General features: G+C 52.5%; 8 protein-coding genes across 8 annotated transcripts; 7 read left to right on the top strand and 1 right to left on the bottom strand.

The window, feature by feature from the left end:
• Positions 1-160: 160 nt before the first annotated feature.
• On the top strand, positions 161-2,854 carry KL928_002806 (uncharacterized protein; the record flags this gene model as incomplete). The annotated part of the gene is made up of 1 exon (XM_043203323.1): positions 161-2,854. One exon carries the CDS (start codon positions 161-163, stop codon positions 2,852-2,854), a length of 2,694 nt encoding a protein of 897 aa, XP_043059960.1.
• Positions 2,855-2,989: 135 nt separating this feature from the next.
• On the top strand, positions 2,990-15,168 carry KL928_002805 (uncharacterized protein; the record flags this gene model as incomplete). Its single annotated transcript, XM_043203322.1, has 2 exons — positions 2,990-3,058; positions 3,325-15,168. The coding sequence occupies 2 exons, from the start codon at positions 2,990-2,992 to the stop codon at positions 15,166-15,168; spliced, it is 11,913 nt and encodes a 3,970-aa protein (XP_043059959.1).
• A 40-nt stretch (positions 15,169-15,208) lies between these two features.
• KL928_002804 (uncharacterized protein) lies at positions 15,209-15,778 on the top strand (the record flags this gene model as incomplete). Its single annotated transcript, XM_043203321.1, has 1 exon — positions 15,209-15,778. One exon carries the CDS (start codon positions 15,209-15,211, stop codon positions 15,776-15,778), a length of 570 nt encoding a protein of 189 aa, XP_043059958.1.
• A 6-nt stretch (positions 15,779-15,784) lies between these two features.
• KL928_002803 (uncharacterized protein) lies at positions 15,785-17,362 on the bottom strand (the record flags this gene model as incomplete). The annotated part of the gene is made up of 1 exon (XM_043203320.1): positions 15,785-17,362. One exon carries the CDS (start codon positions 17,360-17,362, stop codon positions 15,785-15,787), a length of 1,578 nt encoding a protein of 525 aa, XP_043059957.1.
• Positions 17,363-17,408: 46 nt separating this feature from the next.
• KL928_002802 (uncharacterized protein) lies at positions 17,409-18,931 on the top strand (the record flags this gene model as incomplete). The annotated part of the gene is made up of 2 exons (XM_043203319.1): positions 17,409-17,592; positions 17,772-18,931. 2 exons carry the CDS (start codon positions 17,409-17,411, stop codon positions 18,929-18,931), a joined length of 1,344 nt encoding a protein of 447 aa, XP_043059956.1.
• Positions 18,932-19,199: 268 nt separating this feature from the next.
• KL928_002801 (uncharacterized protein) lies at positions 19,200-20,224 on the top strand (the record flags this gene model as incomplete). The annotated part of the gene is made up of 2 exons (XM_043203318.1): positions 19,200-19,497; positions 19,563-20,224. 2 exons carry the CDS (start codon positions 19,200-19,202, stop codon positions 20,222-20,224), a joined length of 960 nt encoding a protein of 319 aa, XP_043059955.1.
• Positions 20,225-20,252: 28 nt separating this feature from the next.
• Positions 20,253-21,896, top strand: KL928_002800 (uncharacterized protein; the record flags this gene model as incomplete). The annotated part of the gene is made up of 1 exon (XM_043203317.1): positions 20,253-21,896. One exon carries the CDS (start codon positions 20,253-20,255, stop codon positions 21,894-21,896), a length of 1,644 nt encoding a protein of 547 aa, XP_043059954.1.
• Positions 21,897-22,014: 118 nt separating this feature from the next.
• KL928_002799 (uncharacterized protein) lies at positions 22,015-23,094 on the top strand (the record flags this gene model as incomplete). Its single annotated transcript, XM_043203314.1, has 1 exon — positions 22,015-23,094. One exon carries the CDS (start codon positions 22,015-22,017, stop codon positions 23,092-23,094), a length of 1,080 nt encoding a protein of 359 aa, XP_043059953.1.
• Positions 23,095-23,097: the final 3 nt, after the last annotated feature.

Below are 23,097 nucleotides of genomic sequence, written 5' to 3'. Positions count from 1 at the left end.
ACCAGTTGTTGTTTACTCAATTTGGACAAACAAAGTCGCTCGTTTCAAGGTGCATAATTTGCATCCACCTCTTAAAAATGCAGTATCTTTCCTTCGTTTTTCTCCATCCAACTTTATATCTTTTTTTCTTTCAGTTCAATTGCTAGAATAGAGACTCATCATGTCTGCAACTGAACCAACCAAGGAGAAAGTCCCTCTTCAGGACGAAGATGATGAGGAAGACGATATCGACCAATTGGTGATGGAACTGCAATCCAACCACGGTGCCGACGACGGCGAGGAGGAGGACGAGGAGCAGGACCACACCTCCTTCAAGGTCGTTCCCGAGGAGCTGCTGAGAACCGACCCGAAGGTTGGTTTGACCTCCGACGAGGTTGCCAAAAGAAGAAAGAAGTTTGGTCCTAACCAGATGGCCGAGGAGAAGGAGAACCTCGTGCTCAAGTTCTGTATGTTCTTTATTGGTCCTATCCAGTTCGTCATGGAGGCTGCTGCCATTCTGGCTGCCGGTCTCGAGGACTGGGTCGATTTCGGTGTTATCTGTGGTTTGCTGATGTTGAACGCCTGTGTCGGTTTCATCCAGGAGTACCAGGCCGGTTCCATTGTTGACGAGTTGAAGAAGACGCTGGCCAACACCGCCACCGTCGTCAGAGACGGCCACCCGGTCGAAATCCCTGCCTCCGAGGTCGTTCCAGGTGACATTCTGCAGCTGGAAGACGGTGTTGTCATTCCTGCCGACGGTAAGCTTGTTTCCGACGAGTGTTTCCTGCAAGTCGACCAGTCCGCCCTGACCGGTGAGTCTCTCGCCGTCGACAAGAGATCCGGCGACGCTACCTTCTCTTCCTCCACCGTCAAGAGAGGTGAGGCCCTGATGATTGTTACTGCTACCGGTGACTCCACCTTCGTTGGTAGAGCTGCTGCCCTGGTCAACAAGGCCTCCGGCGGCCAAGGTCACTTCACCGAGGTCCTGAACGGTATCGGAACCACCTTGCTCGTCCTGGTCATTGTCACTCTGCTGGTTGTGTGGACCTCTGCCTTCTACAGAACCGCAAAGATCGTCAGAATCCTCAGATACACCCTTGCCATCACCATCGTCGGTGTGCCGGTCGGTCTTCCAGCCGTCGTCACCACCACAATGGCTGTCGGTGCTGCCTACTTGGCCAAGAAACAGGCCATTGTCCAGAAACTGTCTGCTATCGAGTCTCTTGCCGGTGTCGAGATCCTGTGTTCCGACAAGACTGGTACCCTGACCAAGAACAAGCTTTCGCTGCACGAGCCATACACCGTCGAGGGTGTTGAGCCAGATGACTTGATGCTCACCGCCTGTCTTGCTGCCTCCAGAAAGAAGAAGGGTCTTGACGCCATCGACAAGGCCTTCCTGAAGTCCCTGATCAACTACCCAAGAGCCAGAGCCGCCCTGACCAAGTACAAGATGCTCGAGTTCCAGCCATTCGACCCTGTTTCCAAGAAAGTCACTGCCTACGTCGAGTCCCCAGAGGGTGAGAGAATCATCTGTGTCAAGGGTGCTCCATTGTTCGTTCTGAAGACCGTCCAGGAGGACCACCCTATCCCAGAGGACATTCTGGAGAAGTACGAGAACAAGGTTGCCGAGTTTGCTTCCAGAGGTTTCAGATCTCTGGGTGTTGCCAGAAAGAGAGGCGAGGGCCACTGGGAAATCCTGGGTATCATGCCATGTATGGACCCTCCTAGAGACGACACTGCTAAGACCGTGAACGAGGCCAGAGAACTTGGTTTGAGAGTTAAGATGCTTACTGGTGACGCCGTTGGTATTGCCAAGGAGACCTGCAGACAGCTGGGTCTTGGTACCAACATTTTCGACGCCGACAGATTGGGACTTTCCGGAGGAGGAGACTTGTCCGGTTCTGAGTTGTTCGACTTTGTTGAGAACGCTGACGGTTTCGCTGAGGTCTTCCCTCAACACAAGTACAACGTCGTCGAGATCCTGCAAAAGAGAGGTTACTTGGTTGCCATGACCGGTGACGGTGTCAACGACGCCCCATCCCTCAAGAAGGCCGACACGGGTATTGCCGTCGAGGGTGCCTCCGACTCTGCCAGATCTGCTGCCGATATCGTTTTCCTTGCTCCAGGTCTCTCTGCCATCATCGACGCCCTGAAGACCTCCAGACAGATCTTCCACAGAATGTACGCCTACGTGGTGTACCGTATTGCTCTGTCTTTGCACTTGGAGATCTTCCTTGGTTTGTGGATTGCCATTCTGAACGAGTCTCTGAACATCGACCTGGTTGTCTTCATTGCTATCTTTGCCGACGTTGCTACTCTTGCCATTGCTTACGATAACGCTCCATTCGACCAGAAGCCAGTCAAGTGGAACCTGCCAAGATTATGGGGTATGTCCATCGTCATGGGTGTCATTCTGGCCGTCGGTACGTGGATCACCCTGACCACCATGTTCCTGCCAAAGGGAGGTATCATCCAGAACTTCGGTTCCATCGACGGTGTCCTATTCCTGCAGATCTCCCTGACCGAGAACTGGCTGATTTTCGTCACCAGAGCCACCGGCCCATTCTGGTCCTCCGTGCCATCGTGGCAACTGTCTGGTGCCGTCCTGATCGTCGATATCATCGCCACCATGTTCACCCTGTTCGGATGGTGGTCCCAGAACTGGAACGACATCGTCACCGTTGTCAGAGTGTGGATCTGGTCGTTCGGTGTGTTCTGTGTCCTTGGTGGCGCCTACGTCATGATGTCTGAGTCCGAGAAGTTCGACAGATTCATGAACGGCAAGCCTCTGAAGGAGAGACCTCCTCAAAGAACCCTTGAGGACTTCATGGTTGCCATGAACAGAGTCTCTACTCAGCACGAGAAGTCCAACTGAGCTAGCACTTGAATGGGTTAATAGAGGACTGCTCCCCCATCATTGATATCTTGCTTCCTTCGTGCCCACGACAGCCTAATAACTAATATCTGTTCTATTTAGGATGTTCAGTTTTGTGATCTAAGTGTCATTAGCATGATGGATACAATACAATATACCGTTTTTGAGTTTCGTAGAAATCCTCCGTGGCGTAGCAGCACTGCCGTGTGGCGGTGAAGTCGCGTCCCAGATCAACAAATAAACAAAACTCTCCCGCACATGTCTTTGCTTCTCCCCGCCACCGTTTTCGACTACATTCGGCGGTCGGCGGCCTCGTTGCTTAGCGCGGCCAGCCTCGACGGAGACTACGATCTCCTGCTGACCCAGTTCATCCAGAACCCCACCGAAAGTGCCCTTTTCCTTGTCCAGACAGGAATACACGGTAAGTACCGTTTTGCGCGCTCTAACCTCTAGATTTACACCTATACGAGCGACTGGAGACAGAGAAGCTGGCAGATCTTGCCCAGTCGGCGTCCATTGTGGTTTTTCTCAAGCAAAGGGGCCCGCTGCTCGCCAGCCTGCCGTGCTCAGATCAGATCTTTGTGGCCAAGCTTCCCCTGAGGTCTCCGCCGCGACAGAACTTTGAGTATCTGGAGTCGCTGTTGCAGTTCGGCATTGCTCCGTACTTTTCGGTGCTCACGTCAGCCGCCACCTCGCAGTCCGTGGCTTCTACACAGAAAAAGATCTCCGAGCTTACCCTTTCGTTCCAGCATCTGCAGCAGACGATCCAGATCCCGAATCTCGCCACCACCGCGCATCCGGCCATTTTGCATGCGGTGCAGCAAAACCAGCATCTCGCCTCGGTCTCGATCGACGTTCTCGACGAGCACACCAAAACAGACTCCAAGATCCTCAACGAGATGCAGGCGATCGTGAACGAGTGGGTGAAACAGGTCCAGAACGTTGCCCAGCTGAGCCACGAGCCTTCCGACGGACCCACGCTGGCAGAAGTGAATTTCTGGGCCTCTAAGGAGACGGCTCTGCTGTCTATTCAGGAACAGCTAAAAAGCCCGGAAATTCAGCTCACCCTCGACGTTTTGCGCTCTGCAAAGAGATACCACGCCACAGTGACGTTTTCAGACACTGGCATCAGAGACGCACTGAATCTGGCCGCTAAATACAACCAGCTGCTCAAAGATCTCCCCGTCAACGATCTTTTATCCGCACAATCGCTGGACAAAGTCGGCGAGGCCGTTTCTGCCATCTTTGAGCACTTGCGCAAACTCCGGGTGACCATGTATCCGATCCAGCGAGCAATCGAGCTCTGTCAGACCATCGTCGAGGACATTATGCACAAACTGATTGGTATCCTACACAATGCAAAGGTGATGGAGCTAGCGTATGCCGATTTCAAGCTTATAAGCGATCAAGTTGACAATCTACTGGGGAATCTCGATGAGTGTATCAAAGACTTCACCACAATGGCTCGTGAGTTGCTTCGAAAAAGATCAGACAAATTCATTGCCGTGAGGATTGTGGTCCCGAGCGAGCTGAAAGAAGCCGTCTCGAAAGCTGCTGAGTTCAGGTCCCAGCATGAAGAGTTGAAAGAAATTGTGTCAAACCTGGTCAAAGCCACAAGGGTGACTGAATACCTGGAAGAAGTTGACTATGCTTATAGTGCTGTGGAGACTGCCAGTCCCCTTGACATGGGAACAGAAGGCCAGAGAGCATGGACACAGGTAGAGAGGACGTACCAAAAGAGAGTGAATGCGCTGGAAGATAAGCTGATTGCGTTTCTACGCCAAACGCTCCAGGCAATTTCGGCTCCAAACGAGATTTTTACGATATTTGAGCAGTACTCATTTTTGCTTAGACGACCCAACATCAGAGCCGCGATATTTGACCACCAGCATGAGCTATTGCAGGTGATTCAGGACGATCTAGTGTCCCTCCAGCAGGAGTTCAAACGACAGAAAAGCACACAGAAAATGCTCCAGCTTCGAGACGTTCCGCGCTTCAGCAGCATGATTGCCTGGATCAGCCAAGCAAGGTACAAAATTGAGTTTCTGGTTACGCGCATGGAACTGGTTTTGACAAAAGACTGGGCAAAGTATCCAGAAGGCGCAAAAATCGAGAATGAAATGAAGTTGCTCATGGAGAAGCTGGACCTGGACAAGTGCTACCGCGATTGGCTATCCTCTTTCAAGCAAAATATCAAAGATACAACTGTGAAACAGAAAATACTCAAGATAGAGCGCACAGAGTCCAAGGAACTCAGAGTTAAAGTCAACTTGACACCTGCTGACGCAGAGCTATTCAAGGAAGTCAACTTGCTCCAAATAATGGGCTTTGAAATTCCCCGTAACGTCGCCTCTCTTGCCCATACTTTGGAGACCATATACCCCATTGCAACAAGTCTCAACAATTCAGTGATCAATCTCGAGTCTATTTTGCAACAGGTCGATCAGTTGGGAGAGCTCAAAGTACTGCTTCAGCCGTACCTAAACACCATTTTCGAAGGCATCAGATTTCTTTCACAGTCTGAATGGATTGCGCTGGAAAATGCGCAAGTCTTAATTGATTCAGGTCTAACGAATCTCGATGAGGTGAAGGTTTGCGAAGAAGCTGAGAAATTCCAGTCTCAAATTCAGACTCTCTTGCAAAAGTTTGAGTTTTTGGAATTATCAAGAGAACAGATCAAAGCTATTCTTAATGACTTGACAACATGCAACTACACCGAGGACGGGTTCCGGCGCAACATCGACGCGTTGCAACGAGATGTCAACAAGTTTGCGCTACAAGGATTTACAAATATCGAGGAGTTTACCAGTGCCATGAATTTCGCAGTCGAGGACATCCTTGTTCATAGATGCCAGTCTGAGTTGGCACTTTGGAAGGCAAGATTATATGGCATGGAGGGAGCCATCCCGGATAAAATCCACACAATAGTTATGCAGGACTTTAAGCTTTCTGTTCGTCCTCCTTTGGAACTTTCCAATATGTCAATTGTTGCGGATCTCAATAAGTGCTTGAACATTGTCACCGGCCAACACCGATTAACCTCTGGCCAATTTGACGTCTCCATTGATCAAAGCCCCAACTCGTTCTCTAATCTACAAAGCATGCTCCAAAGGCCCTATTTCGAATGTGTTGAGGAGCTTGGCCACGTTATGGTCTCGGCCACAAGTCTGGTGGGTAAATGGCTTCAGCTGCAATCGCTGTGGAGCATTGAATTTGAAGATTTGAAAAAAGCCTTTGGCACCAATCTCTCACAATGGCGTGATGCGCTTCTTGACGTGAAGAACCTCAAGGAAGCTTTTGACACCGTGGAGACGTTCACCAAAATTGGGCCGATCAAACTGGAGTACGAGCATGCCCAGAGGAAGGTGAGCGCTCATTACAACACATGGCAGCGAAATATACTGGACGTCCTTACACAGCTAGTCTCGAAACAAATCAGCTGCACTCTGGAAGAAATCAGAGCCCAACGGAGAGCAGTTGAAACAGCTCCGGTTGATTTCGGCTCCGCAAAAGCAGTCATAGCTCTCGTGGACCTTCTCTACCAGACAAGGAATTATGTTCAGGAGGGCTCCACCAAACTTCAAACGATAGACTCTTGCAATCATCTTTTGATCCTTTTCCGCGTCAAGTTCGGGCACGATTGGGTTCATTATGAGCAGCTTCAAAAAGCTTTCTTTTCCCTAAGCAGTTTGGTAGATGCAAAAATCCAGCTGGTTCTATCAAACATGGCTACGGTTGTCAGCACAGTGGAAAAAGAAGCCTCTAAGCTCAAGGAGTCCATTGACTCCCTGACTAATCAATGGGACAATGACAAACCACTGGGGAAGAAGCTTGAGCCAGAGGTGGCTCTTTCGTCATTGAGTGGGTTTGAGAAAGCCTGCCAGAGGCTGCTCAAGGAACGGTCAAAGCTTCTGAATGCCTCCAAGGTTCTTGATCTCCAACTGCTTATAAAAGATACGTTATCATCTGTTCTAGAAGAAATTGGGGACCTAAGGAGGTTCTGGTCGATTATCGACGGACTACAAGTTTCTTTAACAGAATTACGCTCCCAGGAATGGTCGTCTGTCACCATCTCTTCTCTTCGAAAATTGTTGGAAGACATTTTAGCGCGTTCTAGGGCCCAGCCGGCTGCCATAAGACAGTACTCTGCTTTTGAGGAATTTCAAGGAAAACTCAAGTCTTACATCAAAGCACTGCCAATTATTGGAGGACTACGCTCTGACGCGATCAATGACCGTCACTGGACTGAGATATTTAAAGAGCACACTCTCAAAGAGCCACCGGCCAAGATGACTCTGGGCCACGTCCTGGATTTGGATCTTGCTGCAAACGAGAAATATTTCAAGTCAGCGATACACAAGGCGCAAGGAGAAAAGAACCTGGAGAAATCTATCAATAATATACAGAAGAACTGGGAACAGCTCTCTTTCCAGTTGTTCCAGTTCAACGATGAGTTCAGGCTGATCAAAGGCTGGGATACCTTGTTCCAGACCATTACAGAGGATCTCAACACTCTGTGGTCGATGAAAATGTCGCCGTACTACTCTGCATTTGAGAAATCAATCAATCAGCTCGAGGAGAAACTGTCCGACGTGCAATCGGTTTTGGATATGTGGATTGACGTACAGCGCCAATGGATATATCTGTCTGGTGTGTTTGAAAAGAACGATGAAATAAAGAAGCTGCTACCATTAGAGTCAAACAGATTTTACAACACATCTGCTGAGTTTCACTCGCTGATGAGGAAGGTGTACAAATCTGTGCTGGTGGCTGAGGTGAGCAACATTCCGAACGTCAAGCAAGTTCTGTCCAAGATTTTCGAAACTCTGGAGAAGATCAAGAAGTCCTTGATAGGGTATCTGGAAAAGCAGAGGGACATTTTTCCTCGCTTCTATTTCATTGGTAATGAAGAGCTGCTTGAGATCGTTGGCAATTCGACCAACATTCCTCTGATTTCAACATATCTACAAAAAATGTTTACTGGAATAGCGGGCACGCTCTACAATCCAGAGGTGTCCAAGATTGAAGGTATTATTTCGCCAGAAGGGGAGAAGGTTATTTTGAACTCACCGGTCTCCTTGGTTGCTCATCCGTCTCTCACAGAATGGCTACGTGAGCTGGAAACAGAAACCAAACGAACTTTAGCTCATTTGTTGCAACGTTCGCTGAAACAGCTATTCACCGTTTGGGACTCAGATGCTTTAAAAAGAAGTCTTGTTCAATGGATTGAAGAGTATCCGAACCAGATCCTGATTCTCTCATTGCAGGTGTTTTGGACGCAGCTGGTGGAATCCACTGCTGATCAAAGAACTTGTGTGGAAAAATACAGCGAAGTTCTTTCAATCTTTGCAGAACTCATACTCCAAGATTTGTCGTCCTTGCAACGAAGAAAGTACGAAAACCTAATTATTGAGCTTGTGCACCAACGCGACATTTTAGCGCGACAAAAAGGGAAGAACTTGAAGTCCTACGACTGGCTGTCACAGCAGCGCTACTACTTACTAGAGACAGACAACGTGCTTGAGTCTGTGGTGGTGAAACAAGGCAACTGGGCGGCGCACTATGGATTTGAGTATCTCGGAGCTCCTTCCCGTCTTGTCTACACTCCGCTGATGGACACCTGCCACCTTGCTATGACCGAGGCATTGAACGAAAGGTTAGGAGGCTCTCTTGTTGGACCTGCAGGTACAGGAAAAACCGAGTCTATCAAAGCCCTAGGACAAAACTTGGGAGTGATGGTGCTGGTTTTCTGTTGTGACGAGACGTTTGATTTTCAAAGTGTCAGCAGGATCCTGATTGGTATCTGTCGTGTAGGCTCGTGGTGTTGTTTTGATGAGTTCAATCGACTGGACAAGAGAATGCTTTCTGCCATTTCCACGCAGATTGAAAAGATTGAGACTGCTTTGGGAGCTGACGACGGCGTGGAAATTGAGATTCTGGGCAAGAAGTTTCAGGTGGCGGCAGGATCAGGTGTGTTTATCACCAGCAACCCAAACTATGCCGGAAGATCTGCGCTTCCGGACAACTTGAAGACCAAATACCGTACTTTTGCCGTTGTGAAGCCAGACGAGAGCATCATTTGCGAGGTGATATTGATATCTCAGGGTTTCAACTCTGCCAAGAGATTAGGCGAGCAAGTGGTGGATTTCTTCAGGAGGCTGGCATCGAGCTGTTCAAACCAGCCTCACTACGATTTTGGACTGCGTGCCTTGAAAAGCACACTGGCAAGATGCGGCGGGTTCCGTAGAGCGCTCAGAGAGCAGTCGGTTGATTCCGAGATGGAGAGCAAAATTGTCGTCCACAGCTTGAACACGGTCACTCTGCCCAAGCTCCTCGTTCAGGACGAGCCTTTTTTCGCCGAACATATCGGTGTATTTGGCTGTGACGAAGGTCTGGAGACAGCAGCTGACGAGCTCGTTCCACATCTGAAGGAGATTGCTGCCGAGAAAGGACTGGCAGCATCCTCGTCATGGCTGAAGAAAGCTATACAAGTTTTTGAGATACAGCGGTCGCATCATGGATTTATGATGGTCGGAGACGCCGGATGCGGCAAGACCATGCTCTTTGAGTGTCTTTTGGAGGCCATGAGGCGATTAACGGGGGTTGAGAACTCCGTGTACACCATTGACCCTAAGGTCTTGGGAAAAGAACCATTGTATGGCTCGTTGGACTATGCAACAAGAGAATGGACTGACGGTGTCTTCAGTACGATTTTGCGGCGCGTGGAACTGAATCTGCGTCGGGAAAAATCCAAGAACATCTGGATCGTCTTTGACGGGGACGTCGACCCTCAGTGGGTCGAAAACCTCAACAGTGTTCTCGACGACAACAAAATCCTAACTCTGCCCAGCGGAGAGCGGATTCCTTTGCCAGAAAACGTGAGGATTGTGTTTGAGGTCGAGAATCTGAACTTTGCCACTCCAGCCACGGTCAGTCGGTGTGGAATTGTTTCGTTTGGAAACCTGCTTTTCGGCTTTGAGGACTATTATGCCAGTCTCATGTGCTCGTTCCGCAATCAGTCACTTGAAAACGAAATGGCCGGAAACGTTCTGGCTGGCTCAGTGGACGCCATCAAGCAGAAGTTTGCCGACGACGTGCAGGAACTGCTTCCCGCATCTGTGCTTCAGCAGGTATGGCTGGAGACGAAGAGCTATGCTCACGTGATGGACCGCGGTTTGAGCATGCTTGACACCTTTTTCGGCTTGATGTCACAGAGACTGGAGAAACTGGCCATGCAAGCTACCGTTCTCCATGCGGACACTGTTCCATACGTTGCCCGCTCAATTCTGCATTCGCTGATATGGTCCTTTGCCGGAGATTTGACATTGGAGAGCAGGGAGAAATTCTGCAGCTATGTGCAGACCTTACCTGGGCTGGCGCGGTTCAGTGCACCAAACATGCTCTACTCCGACATCTCAATGGCTGACTACAATTGGTCGCCCTGTGAAGTTGAAGGGTGCGACCTGGAGCCTCACATGATCACAAGACCAGACATCGTCATTCCAACGCTGGACACCAGCGTCCACGAGAACCTTATTTTTTCGCTCGTGAGAAAACACGAAACCGTGATACTCTGCGGTCCTCCCGGCTCCGGAAAGACGATGACGCTGATGGCTGCGCTTAGAAAGTCGCACCAATACATTTTTGTTGGCGTGAACTTCTCCAAGGACACAACGCCAGAACTGGTCGTGAGGGCCCTGGAGCAGCACTGTGTCTATCAAAACAGCCCAACAGGGCTCAAGCTCGTTCCTGCCGTGGCCGAGAAATGGGTGGTTCTATTCTGTGACGAAATCAACCTTCCTGCCTTCGACGAGTATGGCTCGCAGACAACTATATCGTTTTTGCGACAACTGGTGGAGAAAAACGGATTTTGGAGGAAGAAGGACGGGGCCTGGGTCAGTCTCGGAAACATCCAGCTTGTTGGAGCCTGCAACCCGCCTACGGATCCCGGAAGAAACGTTTTGAACGGCAGGTTCCTGAGACGTTGTTCTGTGATCATGGTGGACTATCCTGGTACACAGTCACTGAACCAAATCTACTCTACATTCAACAAAGCGCTGCTCAAGTGTGTTCCTGATCTACGAGGATACGTGCAATCGCTGACCGACTCGATGATCCAGGTTTACAGCTCGTCCAAAACGCATTTCACACACAGAGCACACTACATATACTCCCCAAGAGAGCTGACTCGTTGGGTCCGTGGTATTTACGAGGCGGTGAGATCCTCAACACAGCTTTCTTTGGAAGGTCTTCTCCGCATATGGGCCCATGAAGCGCTGAGACTGTTCTCTGACCGTTTGATCACACAGGAGGAAAGAAATTGGACCTATGAGATGATCAAATCGACACTCACTAGAAACTTCCCGTACATTGACATACAAAGCTCACTGGAGATGCCAATTCTGTATTCCGGCTGGCTGTCGTACGACTACAGCCCTGTTTCCGAAAAGGAGCTTGGTGCGTTCCTCGATCAGCGACTAAAAGTTTTCAGCGAGGAGGAAACAAACGCTTCTCTCGTGCTCTATCCGGACTTGCTAGACCATGTGTTGCGCATAGATCGTGTCCTCAAAAATCCCCAAGGCCACATGATTCTTGTGGGTCCAAGTGGCAGCGGCAAGACCACGCTTACTAAGTTTGTCGCATGGATCAACGGACTCTCCATCCACCAGCTGAGTGTTTCCCGGAAATACACTTTGGCGGAATTCGATGCGACCTTGCGGGAACTTCTTCGACGGGCAGCCGACGGCGACAAGTTATGTTTCATTATGGACGAGTCTGCTATTCTGGAGACCGCGTTTCTGGAGAGAATGAACACTCTTCTTGCCAACGCAGAGGTTCCTGGACTATTTGAAGGAGAAGATTACAACACACTGATGACTCTTTGTTCACAGAAGTCTCAAGAGCAAGGGCTTTTTTTAGACTCCGACGCGGAACTGTACACCTGGTTCACCGAGCAGGTGGCCAAGAACCTTCATGTGGTGTTCACAATTACAGACCCTTACTCGTCAAATGCTCCGCCTCTCATTTCGTCTCCGGCGTTGTTTAATAGATGTGTGATCAGCTGGATGGGCGACTGGAGAACAGAGTCCCTGGAGACAGTGGCCAAAGGATTATTGGCTGTTCTGCCGATTAATAATTCACAGTACCACGCGCCTCCTGGAGTGGACGTGGCTGGACTGCGTGATGCCGTCGTGAATGTTCTGGTGTCTATACACAGTGGATTCAAAAACAGGAGCCCTACTCCTAATGAGTTTTTCAGTCTGGTTAATAATTTCATCAGTTCGTTCAAACAGAAAGAAACCGAGCTTCAAGAGCACCAATCGCACATCAATGTTGGTCTGGACAGGCTTAGAGAGACATTCCTCGAAGTCAAGAAGCTGAACGAAAGTTTGTCTATTAAAAAGACACAGTTGGACAACAAAAATAAGGAGGCAAGAGAAATGCTCGACAAGATGATCACCGATCAGAACGAGGCAGAGCGCAAACAGGAAGCGTCGATCGAGATCCACAAACGGTTTGCCGAGCAGGAACGCATTATTAGCGACCGTCGGAACGTCGTTCTTGAAGACCTCAGAAATGTGGAGCCTCTGATTTTAGAGGCACAAAAGGGAGTCAAAAATATCAAGAAACAGCACCTCACAGAGCTCCGTTCGATGAACAATCCTCCTGAGGCAGTGAAGATGACCCTTGAGTCTGTGTGCATTCTTTTGGGATACGACGTGAACACGTGGCGAGATGTCCAGCTCATAATTAGAAGAGACGACTTTATTGCAAGCATTGTTGGGTTCGACAGCGAAGTGCATCTTACCAAGGAGTTGGCGGACTTTATGGAACGCGAATTTATCTCAAGACCAGGGTACAATTTTGAGGCAGTTAACCGGGCCAGTAAAGCTTGTGGACCGCTCTTACTTTGGGTGGAAGCTCAACTTAGATATGCTTCTGTTGTTGAGAAGGTTCAGCCTCTGAGGAACGAAGTGCGCGTGCTGGAAAACGAGCTTATTGATACCAAGGCTAAATTGATAGCGATCGATGGAATGATCAACGACTTGCAGGAGAGCATTGAAGTTTACAAGGAAAAGTACAGCGAGACTATTCGTGAAAGCGAGAAAATCAAGGCCGAGATGCAAGACGTGGAAACCAAAGTTGGACGTAGCACGTTACTTTTGGAGAGCTTGCGAGAGGAGAAAGTCAGATGGGAGGCAAGTGTGGTGACGTTCCAGGGCCAGCGAGAGTGTCTTGTTGGTAACACTCTTTTGGGAGCAGCCTACACGTCATATCTGGGACGCTACAACGAGCTCGAACGACGTGAGTATTTAGAGCTCTGGAAGACGGAGCTCGCCAAATACGCAATTCCATTCGACACAACGTTTAATTACCGCGCGTCGAGTTTGAAGCCTGACCAGGAGCTTACTTGGCAAACTAATGGTCTTCCAAACGATGAGCTTTTCATCGGGAACACCATGATGATGTCTGCAGACAAGAGGTTTGCGTTCCTTATCGACCCATCGGGCTTGATGGTTGACTTCATGGAGAAACACTACCAGGACATTGTGGTAACCAGCTTTTTGGACGACGGGTATGTGAAGCTACTCGAGAATTGCATAAGATTTGGAGGCTCTATTCTCATTCGCGACGGTGAACACTACGATCCGATTATCAGCCGCGTGATTGCCAGAGACGTTGAAACATCCGGTGGGCGCAGTCTTGTCAAGCTTGGATCAAGGGAGATTGATCTTTCTCCTAATTTCCATCTTTTCGTGCACACCAAAGACGCGTCTGCTTATATTCCGCCATATTTGGAAGCACGGATGAATGTTCTCAATTATACCTTTACCAGCAGTTCCCTCGTGAACCAGGCGCTAAACATGACTCTCAACAGTGAGCAGCCATCGCTCGAGCAGCAGCTGGTCGAGCTTTCTAAGCTCAATGGTGAATATAAGGAGTCGTTATACAACCTGGAAAACGATCTCCTGTTGAGCTTGAGCGACACTCGAGTGAGCATCCTGGAGAACGACGAGCTCGTCAACAAGCTTGAGTCGATCAAACATCAGGCTGCATCCATCAAGACCAAGCTATCGCGGTCGTCAGAAGTCCTGGACCAGGTGAAGCAGGTGAGAGACAAGTATACGATTCTTGGTGAAGCTTTCTGCAACGTACAACTTCTTCTTGACCGTCTCTGGAAACTCAACAGAATCTACCAATTTGCTTCCGTCGATCTCGTTGTGATATTCAAGAAGATGCTGATGCAGAACAAAGGGCGCCCCGTTTCTGAAATGGTGAAAGCTTTCGGCAAGGAGGCGTACTCATCACTGTCCAGCTCGCTGCTGCAAGAAGACCGCGCTATTTTCGAAGGCCTGCTGAAGGAATACGTTGGCGACTTTGAGCATTCTGGTGAGTACGACATTTCGCAGTTGCTCGAGTCAAACAAGTATTTCATCCTGCGCACTTCTGGCGGTTTCGATGCAAGCTCTACCATCCACTCCCTAGCACGGACCGCTCAACAACATGTCGAGTCTTACTCCATGGGATCCAGCGAGGGAGTTGAGATTGCGCGCAGACTTTTTGTTACTGCGCTGAAAAAAGGCAGCTGGCTTCTGATTGAAAACGTGCACATGGCTCCTGACTTTGTCGAGATTATTCCCAAGCTTCTGGAAGCAGAAATCCACAGCGAGTTCCGCCTGTTCCTGACCAGCCAGACAGACTCGCACATCGCCACGACGGTAGTCAAGATGTGCAAGCAGGTCATTCTGGAGAGCAATCCTGGAATACGAACGGTTCTCCAGGAGACTCTCATCAGAGCCAACGGCGTTCTAAACCTCAGAAAAGCTCAGCATCCAGACCACGCGAGAATGTACGTTTTGCTGGCCTGGTTTTACGGGATTCTCAGAGAGAGGCTGCGGTTTGTGCCTGTTGGGTTCAAGGAGCACTACGAGTTCACGCAGAGCGATTTGTCATCGGCCAAACATGTGTTGGACCAGATAATTTCCAGGAGTATTTCGTGGGACATGCTGTCGAACTTGATCGGTCGTGTTGTCTTTGGAGGAAAAGTCTCTGACACGGAGGACCTCAAAGTCATTACCGACATATCTGCCCTTCTGTTCAACTCTAACGTCCTGGATTCGCAGAGCATTGCCGTTGACGGGTCCTCTATCTATCTACCGGAGTCGGACAGCGTTGACGACTGCATCCTGTGGATCAACTCTCTTCCAGAAATCGAGCCTGTCAATTGGCTTGGACTAAACACGGACGTTGAGAGGATCGTGGAAGAAAAACAAGCGTCCAGAACCGAAGCTGAAATACTGAAATTAAAGTAGATTAATTATTTTATTTATTTTATTTATTCTTGTGGGGTAAATGTGGTTTAGAAAGTCCGAGACTACGGACGATAAATTACCCGAAGAGCTACAAAAGTATGTTGATTCGAAGGAGTCAACGATAAGCGACCGCCAGCTCAAAAAGCTGCTGGCCAAACAGACTGACGGTCGAGAAATCGGCGACGACTCGAAACACCGAACAGACCCGAATTCCTATCGCCTCCAGCAACAATCGAGCAAGGAAGCGTACCGGCTGGAGATGTACAAGCGCGAGTATCCCGTTTCGGAGGCGATTTCGATCAATTGTGCCGAGCTGTTCAACAAATTCCTCCAGTGCGACAGAGCACGCAACGTGTGGAGTTCTGAGTGTGTTCCCCTGTGGAAGATGGTGCGGGAGTGCCAGCGGATACAGAAGGAGGCGTTTGTGACGTTTGACTACGAATACATGAACAAAATTGAGGAGATGGACGCCATTCGACAGACGTGCGACCGGCTGTTCACCAAGCATTTCAAAACGCCTGAGGACACAGACAGCCACGAGAAAATCCTGCAGTACTCGCTGGACCTCAAGCACGAGCGCGAGCGGTTCTACGAGCGGTTTGGCAAATAGACACAATTACTGGACTCGATACACTTTTTCGTTTTTGCAGACCCAGAAGTCTGCTTTTTCAAACACTATGCCGCTGAAGTTGACGTGCCACAGGTTCGGGTTTGTCCGCGACACCTCGTGGACGTAGTCTTGGAGGAAATGCGAGATGCAGGCGGCCAGGTGCCTGAAAAAGCTCTGGTTGAAGCGGCAGTCGTAGCCGGCGTCGTGGTCCATGTTGAGCAGAGAGTGGAAGTTCCAGTACACGTCGAGCATCGGGAGGTGCTCGAGTGGTCTTCCCACGAACCGGGCGGCGAGCGTTGCTGCTGCGCAGCTGAAGAAACACGGCGAGATGACGTCTTTCTCGAGCCCCGACGCGGCGTCATAGTAATGGTGTTTCATGATAAATTCGTCAAAAAGCGACAGGAAAGACTCGCAATGGTCGCACGTACAGCCGTTCCACAGCAGGTCCGACATGAGCTGCTCGTAGCACGCGAGCGACCACACGAACGTGGGACACACGAGCCGTTCGAGCCCGCGCAGCTGCGGCAGCGTCGAGTGGTACAGGTCGCGTCGCTTATTATAGTTTCCCTCGAACCCGTGCACGATCATGGCGTCGAGCGGCGGCGCGTGCTTGATATACAGCTCTGTGAGACGCTCGTTGTTGGGCATCGACGCCAGCAGCGACGTCACGGCAACGTCGAATTTTTCCGTGTAGTTGTGGTCTCTGTGGACCGTGCGTTGCAAAATAGCCAGTCTGCGCAAATCGAACGGTCTCGACACCAAATGGTGGCAGAACTCTCCGAGACACCCGCACGCCATCTCGTCGCACCCAAGCACCATCTCCAGCTCCCGCAGCGTCGCCAGGTCGGTCTTGTCCAGCAGCTGCTGCACCAAGGTGCGCGACACGTGGTTGTAGTCGTTGTAGCCGTGATAATACACGATGCTGAGCGATCTGAGTCTGAGACGCGCGAACGGCTGCACAAACTTGAGGAACGTCGTGATGGACGGCTCGTCGGCCGCGAGCTCGAGCGCGTCCAGAGAGTAGATTTTTTTTAGGGCCCGCTGGCGGTCAAAAACAGAGAGCGACTCCGACTTGAGCACCCCGAGTTTCAGCCGTCTGACGGTGTCCGGCAAATGGCACAGCTGGTCCAGTTCGGTGACCACAAACGACTCCAGAGGCTTGGTGTAGATCTCTCCGAGCCAGCGGTCCGGCTGCGGCACCTCGAATCTTCGCAGATTCGGGCATCTGCTGAGCACCTGTGCCAAATCTTGCAAAATCTCCTGATCCACCACCACCACCTGCTCGACACACCTGGCGAGCTCCTTGTTGAGCGTCAGCGTCTGCAACAGCAGCTCCTGTCGCAGCGTGTACATCTCGCTGTGTTTTTTGTCGCTGATGAGCGGGTTTTTCAGCGAGCCAATGTTTGTCCAGCTGCCCTCGCTGTCCACCAGGGGTCTGCCGGTAAACAGCAGTTTCCGGTACAACAGCGGCACCACCGCCGCGTACAGCTCGTAGCTGGCGTACGCCGCGTTCAGCTTGTCCTGCTGCGCCAGAAACGGCACCACGAGCGGCAGAACGCTGCCCAAGAGCGACGAGGACGTCATTTTCTTTTTCTCAAATTATTTAAATATTTTACGCATGCGCTAGCCCATGACGATCACCGCCCAGCCCGGACCCCCAAGCCCGCTCCAGTGCCCTGCGCTGGGATCGTCGTCGGGCGGGCCGTCTGAGACGACGCCGCTGCTGGCGCCCGCCGCCGGCGCAGACCACTCGCCGTTCTCAAAACGGTCTCTTGCTCAGTGGACAAACAATATCCGCGACCTGAGGTTGCCGCGTTTCTTCCGCTCCAAAAACGTCCAGCCCCACACAACAGAAATATACTATTCCGTCTTCCGCGCGCCGCCAGACATCCACCCTCTGGCCCAGCTGCCCCCCGCCGGGTTCTTGGACTCGGGCCCCACGACGAAGCAGGACTTCGAGCGGATCGTCGCGAGCGGCGCGGCCGCGATCGAGCTCGGCATCAAGCCGCGGCTGATCTCGTCCGGGTCGTCGGGGTCGTACTTTGTCTACAACGCCAACTACGAGCCGATCGGCGTGTTCAAGCCCCAGGACGAGGAGCCGTACGGGCCCCTGTCGCCGAAAATGACCAAATGGATCCACAGAAACTTCTTTCCGTGCTTCTTTGGCCGCTCGTGCCTGATCCCCAACACGGGCTACATAGCCGAGAGCGCCACCAGTCTGCTCGACCGCCAGCTCCAGACCCACATCGTCCCTTACACAGACATCGTGACGCTCTCGTCGGACAGCTTCTACTATCCTTTCTACGAAAAAATCGGCTACGTGCTGCGCAAGAAGAAGCCCAGACACAAGGTGGGCTCGTTCCAGCTGTATCTGGACGGCTACGTGGGGGCAGACGAATTTTTCAGACGACACCCGTTGCCGCACCAGGGCCCGGCACAGACCGCCACGCAGACCAGCGGGGCGTTCGAGTGGACCGCAGACACGCTCTCGCAACTACAGCGGGAGATCGAGAAACTGGTCATTCTCGACTTCATCGTCAGAAACACCGACCGCGGCCTCGACAACTGGATGCTCAAGGTGGAGCACGAGAACGGCCGGGCGCGCGTCCGGCTCGGGGCCATCGACAACGGGCTGTCGCTGCCGTGGAAACACCCGAACGAGTGGCGGTCGTTCCCGTTTGGGTGGCTGTTTCTCCCGATCTCCATCATTGGCCAGCCGTTCTCCGTGCAGACCAGAAACCATTTTCTGCCTCTGCTCACCTCGAAAGCGTGGTGGGAGGATACGAGCGTTCTGCTGCGCGAGATGCTGAGCCGCGACCCGGGCTTCAAGGAGCGCATGTTCCGCAAACAGCTCGCCGTGCTCAAGGGACAGGCCTGGAACGTGGTGCAGACGCTGCTGGTGCCGGGCCAGAGCCCGCTGGACCTGGCGCGCAAGCCGCGCATGCTGGTGGAGGACTCCGAGATCGAGGTGCCGTTCACCAACCCGATCCCGATGATCGTGAACGCGATGGAGTCCTCGATCACCGACAGCGCCGTTCCCGTCGGCAAGGACCTGCAGAACAACTGGAACTCGTATCTGTCCGGCAAGATCGACGAGTCCAAGTGGGAGGAGGGCAATACGACCATTCTGGACCAGGGCATCCAGCTGGTTAGCGTTGGCACGAAAACGGTGATAGTCGAGCGGCTGCAGCCGGTGACTTCTCGACCTCCGGTTTTTACCTGCTGTTGACTAATTTTTTCTCGAGAATATTTATAGAGAAAAGGTGCGCTCGAGTGTCACACAATTGGCACAGGGCAGACACAACGAGGCAGAGCATTTGAGGCCGCGACAAGTCGTTTAGTTCCGCTGGACACACACATTTCGCGCCAGCGCCCCGAACAACCCCTCCTTGCCGACCTTATCTTATCGTCTCTTCGTCCCATGCAACTCCTCTCGATCCAGTCGCACGTCGCCCACGGCTACGTGGGGAACAAGGCCGCCACGTTTCCGCTCCAGACGCTCGGCTGGAACGTCGACGTGCTCAACACGGTCAACTTCTCCAACCACACGGGCTACGGCAGTGTCCATGGCGAGGTGGTCGCGGGCGATAAGCTGGCCCAGCTCTACGCCGGGCTGTGCGACATAAACGTCCGCTACGACGCCCTGCTCACGGGCTACATTCACGGCGCCAGCTCCTTGGCCGCGGTCGGCCAGATGTGCAAGGCCGTCAAAAAAAGCCGTCCCGAGTGTCTCTGGCTGCTGGACCCCGTCATGGGCGACGACGGCCAGCTCTACGTCAGCGAGGACGTGGTCCCGGTCTACAGGCAGCTGGTGCACAGCGGCCTCGTCGACGTGATCACGCCAAACCAGCTCGAGCTGGAGCTGCTGCTGGACTTCAAGATCGCCAGCCGCGACGACCTGCGACGCGCCCTTGCGACGCTGCACACGGAACACCACGTCAAGCACGTGGTGGTCTCGTCGCTGTTTCTGAGCGCGCAGCAGCTCGGTCTGGAGCCCAAAGGCTGTTTCTACTGCTGCGTCTCGTCCAAGGACGCAGACGAGCCAATTCTGTTCGAAATCCCCAAACTGGACTCGTACTTCACCGGCGTCGGCGACCTGTTCTCTGCGCTGCTGCTGGACAGACTCTTCAGACTGCAGGACGTGGTGCTGGCTACGAACCAGGTGCAGAGCGTGATGTCGCGCGTGCTGGCCAAGACGCAGCGGATGTGCGTCGAGCGGCTCGGCGGGACGGTGCAGGGCAAGCTCGGCGACGCCACGTCCATGAAGGAGTGCGAGCTGCGCATCGTCGAGTGCAGAAACCTGTACCGTCTGGAGCAGACCGATTTCAGGGCTGTGCAGCTCTAGACGGGCCAAGAAGCAAAAAAATTGCAGTGGCTTCTTTGTCCGAGTCACGTGCAATTTTATCAGTACCGACGACAAAGTCCAAGCCTCGAGTGAAAAGTTAATCAAAAGTTGATCGACTCTCTTCCCAAAATGCTCGTTCCCCACGGAGGTGTCCTCCAGGATCTATTGCTACGCGATGCGCCAATCAAGAGCGAGCTGGCCGCCGAGGCTGCCACGCTCAAGTCTCTTTCGCTGACTGACAGACAGTTGTGCGACCTCGAGCTGATTCTCGTTGGAGGATTTTCTCCGTTGACCGGTTTCCTCAACGAGGCCGACTACACGTCTGTCGTGCACAAGATGCGTCTTTCCACGGGCGAGGTTTGGCCCATCCCCATCACCCTGGACGTTTCCAAGCAGGTGAGCTCGCAGTTCAAGTCTGGCGACAGAATTGTGCTGAGAGACCCCAGAGACGACCTGGCACTGGCCATTCTCACCATAGGCGACATCTACACCCCGGACAAGCAGCTGGAGGCCAAACAGGTGTTCAGGGGCGACCCTGAGCACCCGGCTGTCCGCTACCTGTTCGACGTGGCTGGTGAGGTGTACATTGGTGGCGCATTACAGGCCATCAATGCTCCGAAGCACTACGACTACACCGAGCTCAGAAAGACCCCGGCCCAGCTGCGTTCCGAGTTCGCCAACAAGCACTGGTCCAAGGTGGTGGCGTTCCAGACCAGAAACCCAATGCACAGGGCCCACAGAGAGCTGACGGTGCGTGCTGCCAGAGACAAGCTGGCCAACCTGCTGATCCACCCCGTTGTCGGGCTGACCAAGCCAGGCGACATCGACCACCACACCAGAGTGAAGGTGTACCAGGAGATCATCAAAAAGTATCCCAACGGCATGGCGCAGCTTGCTCTGCTGCCATTGGCCATGAGAATGGCCGGAGACAGAGAGGCCCTGTGGCACTCGATCATCAGAAAGAACTATGGTGCCACGCACTTCATTGTGGGCAGAGACCACGCGGGACCGGGCTCCAACTCCAAGGGGGTTCCTTTCTACGGTCCGTACGACGCGCAGGAGCTCGTGGAGAGATTTTCCACCGAGCTGGAGATCGAGGTCGTTCCCTTCAGAATGGTCACCTATCTGCCCGACGAGGCCAGATACGCCCCTATCGACAGCATCCCAGACGGCACCAAGACGCTCAACATCTCCGGAACCGAGCTCAGAAAGCGGCTCAGAGAGGGCACTCACATCCCAGAGTGGTTCTCGTACCCTGAGGTGGTCAAGATCCTGAGAACCGCTTATCCTCCTAGACAGACCCAGGGTTTCGCCCTGTACTTACAGGGTCTGCCGAACTCGGGCGTCGAGGCGCTGAGCTATGCTCTGCAGGCCACGTTCAACCAGTTTGCCGGCGGCAGACACATCACGCTGCTGGATGCGGCCAGGATCGGCAAAGAAGCAGTCGGCTTTATTGTTGGCGAGCTGGTGAGATCCGGTGCCGGCGTGATTGTGGTGAACAACGAGGAGGTCATTTCGAACGCCGAGCTGTCTGCCATTAGAAGCACCGTCGCCAAGTCCGGCACTTTTGCCGTGGTGTCTGTCGAGACGCCTAGGGCTTTCTGCGAGGCTAACGACAGAAGAGGGTACTTCCAGGCTTCCAGAAAGGACATTGAGGGCTACGAGGTGCCTGCCGACGCGGAGATCCGCGTGGACCTCGACTCTTTGCCGATCAACACTGCGATCCAGAAGATCGTCTTGTACTTAGAGGAGGAAGGGTTTTTTGTGTTTTAGATCTAGGTGATTCATTTATTTCAAATAGACGACGGGTCGATCGACCCGGAGAATAATCAAGAGAAAAAAAAACTTGTAGTAGCTGATGCATACACCCTTGGCCCCCTATTAATTCGACATGAAGGTGGCTTCCGAATTGACCGATGAGCGCGTTCTTGCGCGGCTCAAGGCGTACAACAACGCCGGCGAGGGCTCCGAGACAGACTACGTCTACGTCAACGGCAAGCCCATAACGTGCCGTCGATGCAAGCGCAAGAGACTGGTGTCTGAGACGCCCGAACACTTGCAGTTCAAGACGTGCAACCCGTGCCGCGTGATCGAGCGAGCGCAGAAGCGGCGCGGGTCGAAAACCAGCGTCATCAAAAATAGAGAGGAATACGACATGATCCAGCAGATTAGAGGTCTGGATACCGATTTGGAGACGGCGGCCGCGGCCGACACTCCGCGCACAAAATCCGCAAAACCGCCCGAGACGACTCCCGACGTGCCGCAGTCGTCTACCGCGTCGTCTCCCGAGCAGCCCGACGGGTCTGGGCTCGAGAAAGACTCGCTGGCCGAGCACGATGCCCCGACCCAGTCTCCGGTAGACTCCAGGGCCGACATGCAGCAGCGACTGCTGCACAGCCATGCCACAGGCCATCAGGACCCGCGGCGGCCTGCGTCTGTGTGTGTTTGCTGCGGCCAGGACACAGACGGCCTCGACGACCTGTGTTCTCCGTGCGAAAACAGAGACTCGGTCATCAAATCGCTCGACTACTATCTCCAGCTGCTCCAGCTCAACCACGAACAGGAGCTGTGCAACTTAGTGTTCACGACGACGGAGCCGCACGCGCAGCTTCTCGCAAGGACGGCCGCCAAAGAAAAAACGCCCGCCACGGTGCTCCTGCGACTATACGAAAAATATATTCTCGCCATAAGCAAGGCCACAGGCTACGACTTCAAGTACCAGACGGAGTCTGAGTTTTCGCGCAAGTATTGCGACCCTGTTCAGATGAGAGTGCGCGAGTGTCTCAAATGCGTCAATGAGATAGACATGCTTTTCCAGAACGACGACATCGACTCCGAACTCATGGCTCTGCAGTCGTCGCCCGTGGACCAGAGCCCGGCCAAGGCGCCGTGCCACTCGCTGATCTTCGTGTCCTACAACGCGCGTTCCGGAAGGCTCGTGATCAGCTTCACGCACCAGCCGCACCGCTAAACG

The sequence above is a fragment of the Ogataea angusta genome, assembly GCF_019207475.1.
Source record: "Ogataea angusta isolate 61-244 chromosome Unknown 61-244_NODE_5_length_850226_cov_91.758892, whole genome shotgun sequence".
NCBI classification, from domain to species: domain Eukaryota; kingdom Fungi; phylum Ascomycota; class Pichiomycetes; order Pichiales; family Pichiaceae; genus Ogataea; species Ogataea angusta.
This window is presented reverse-complemented; position numbering and strand designations above follow the sequence as displayed.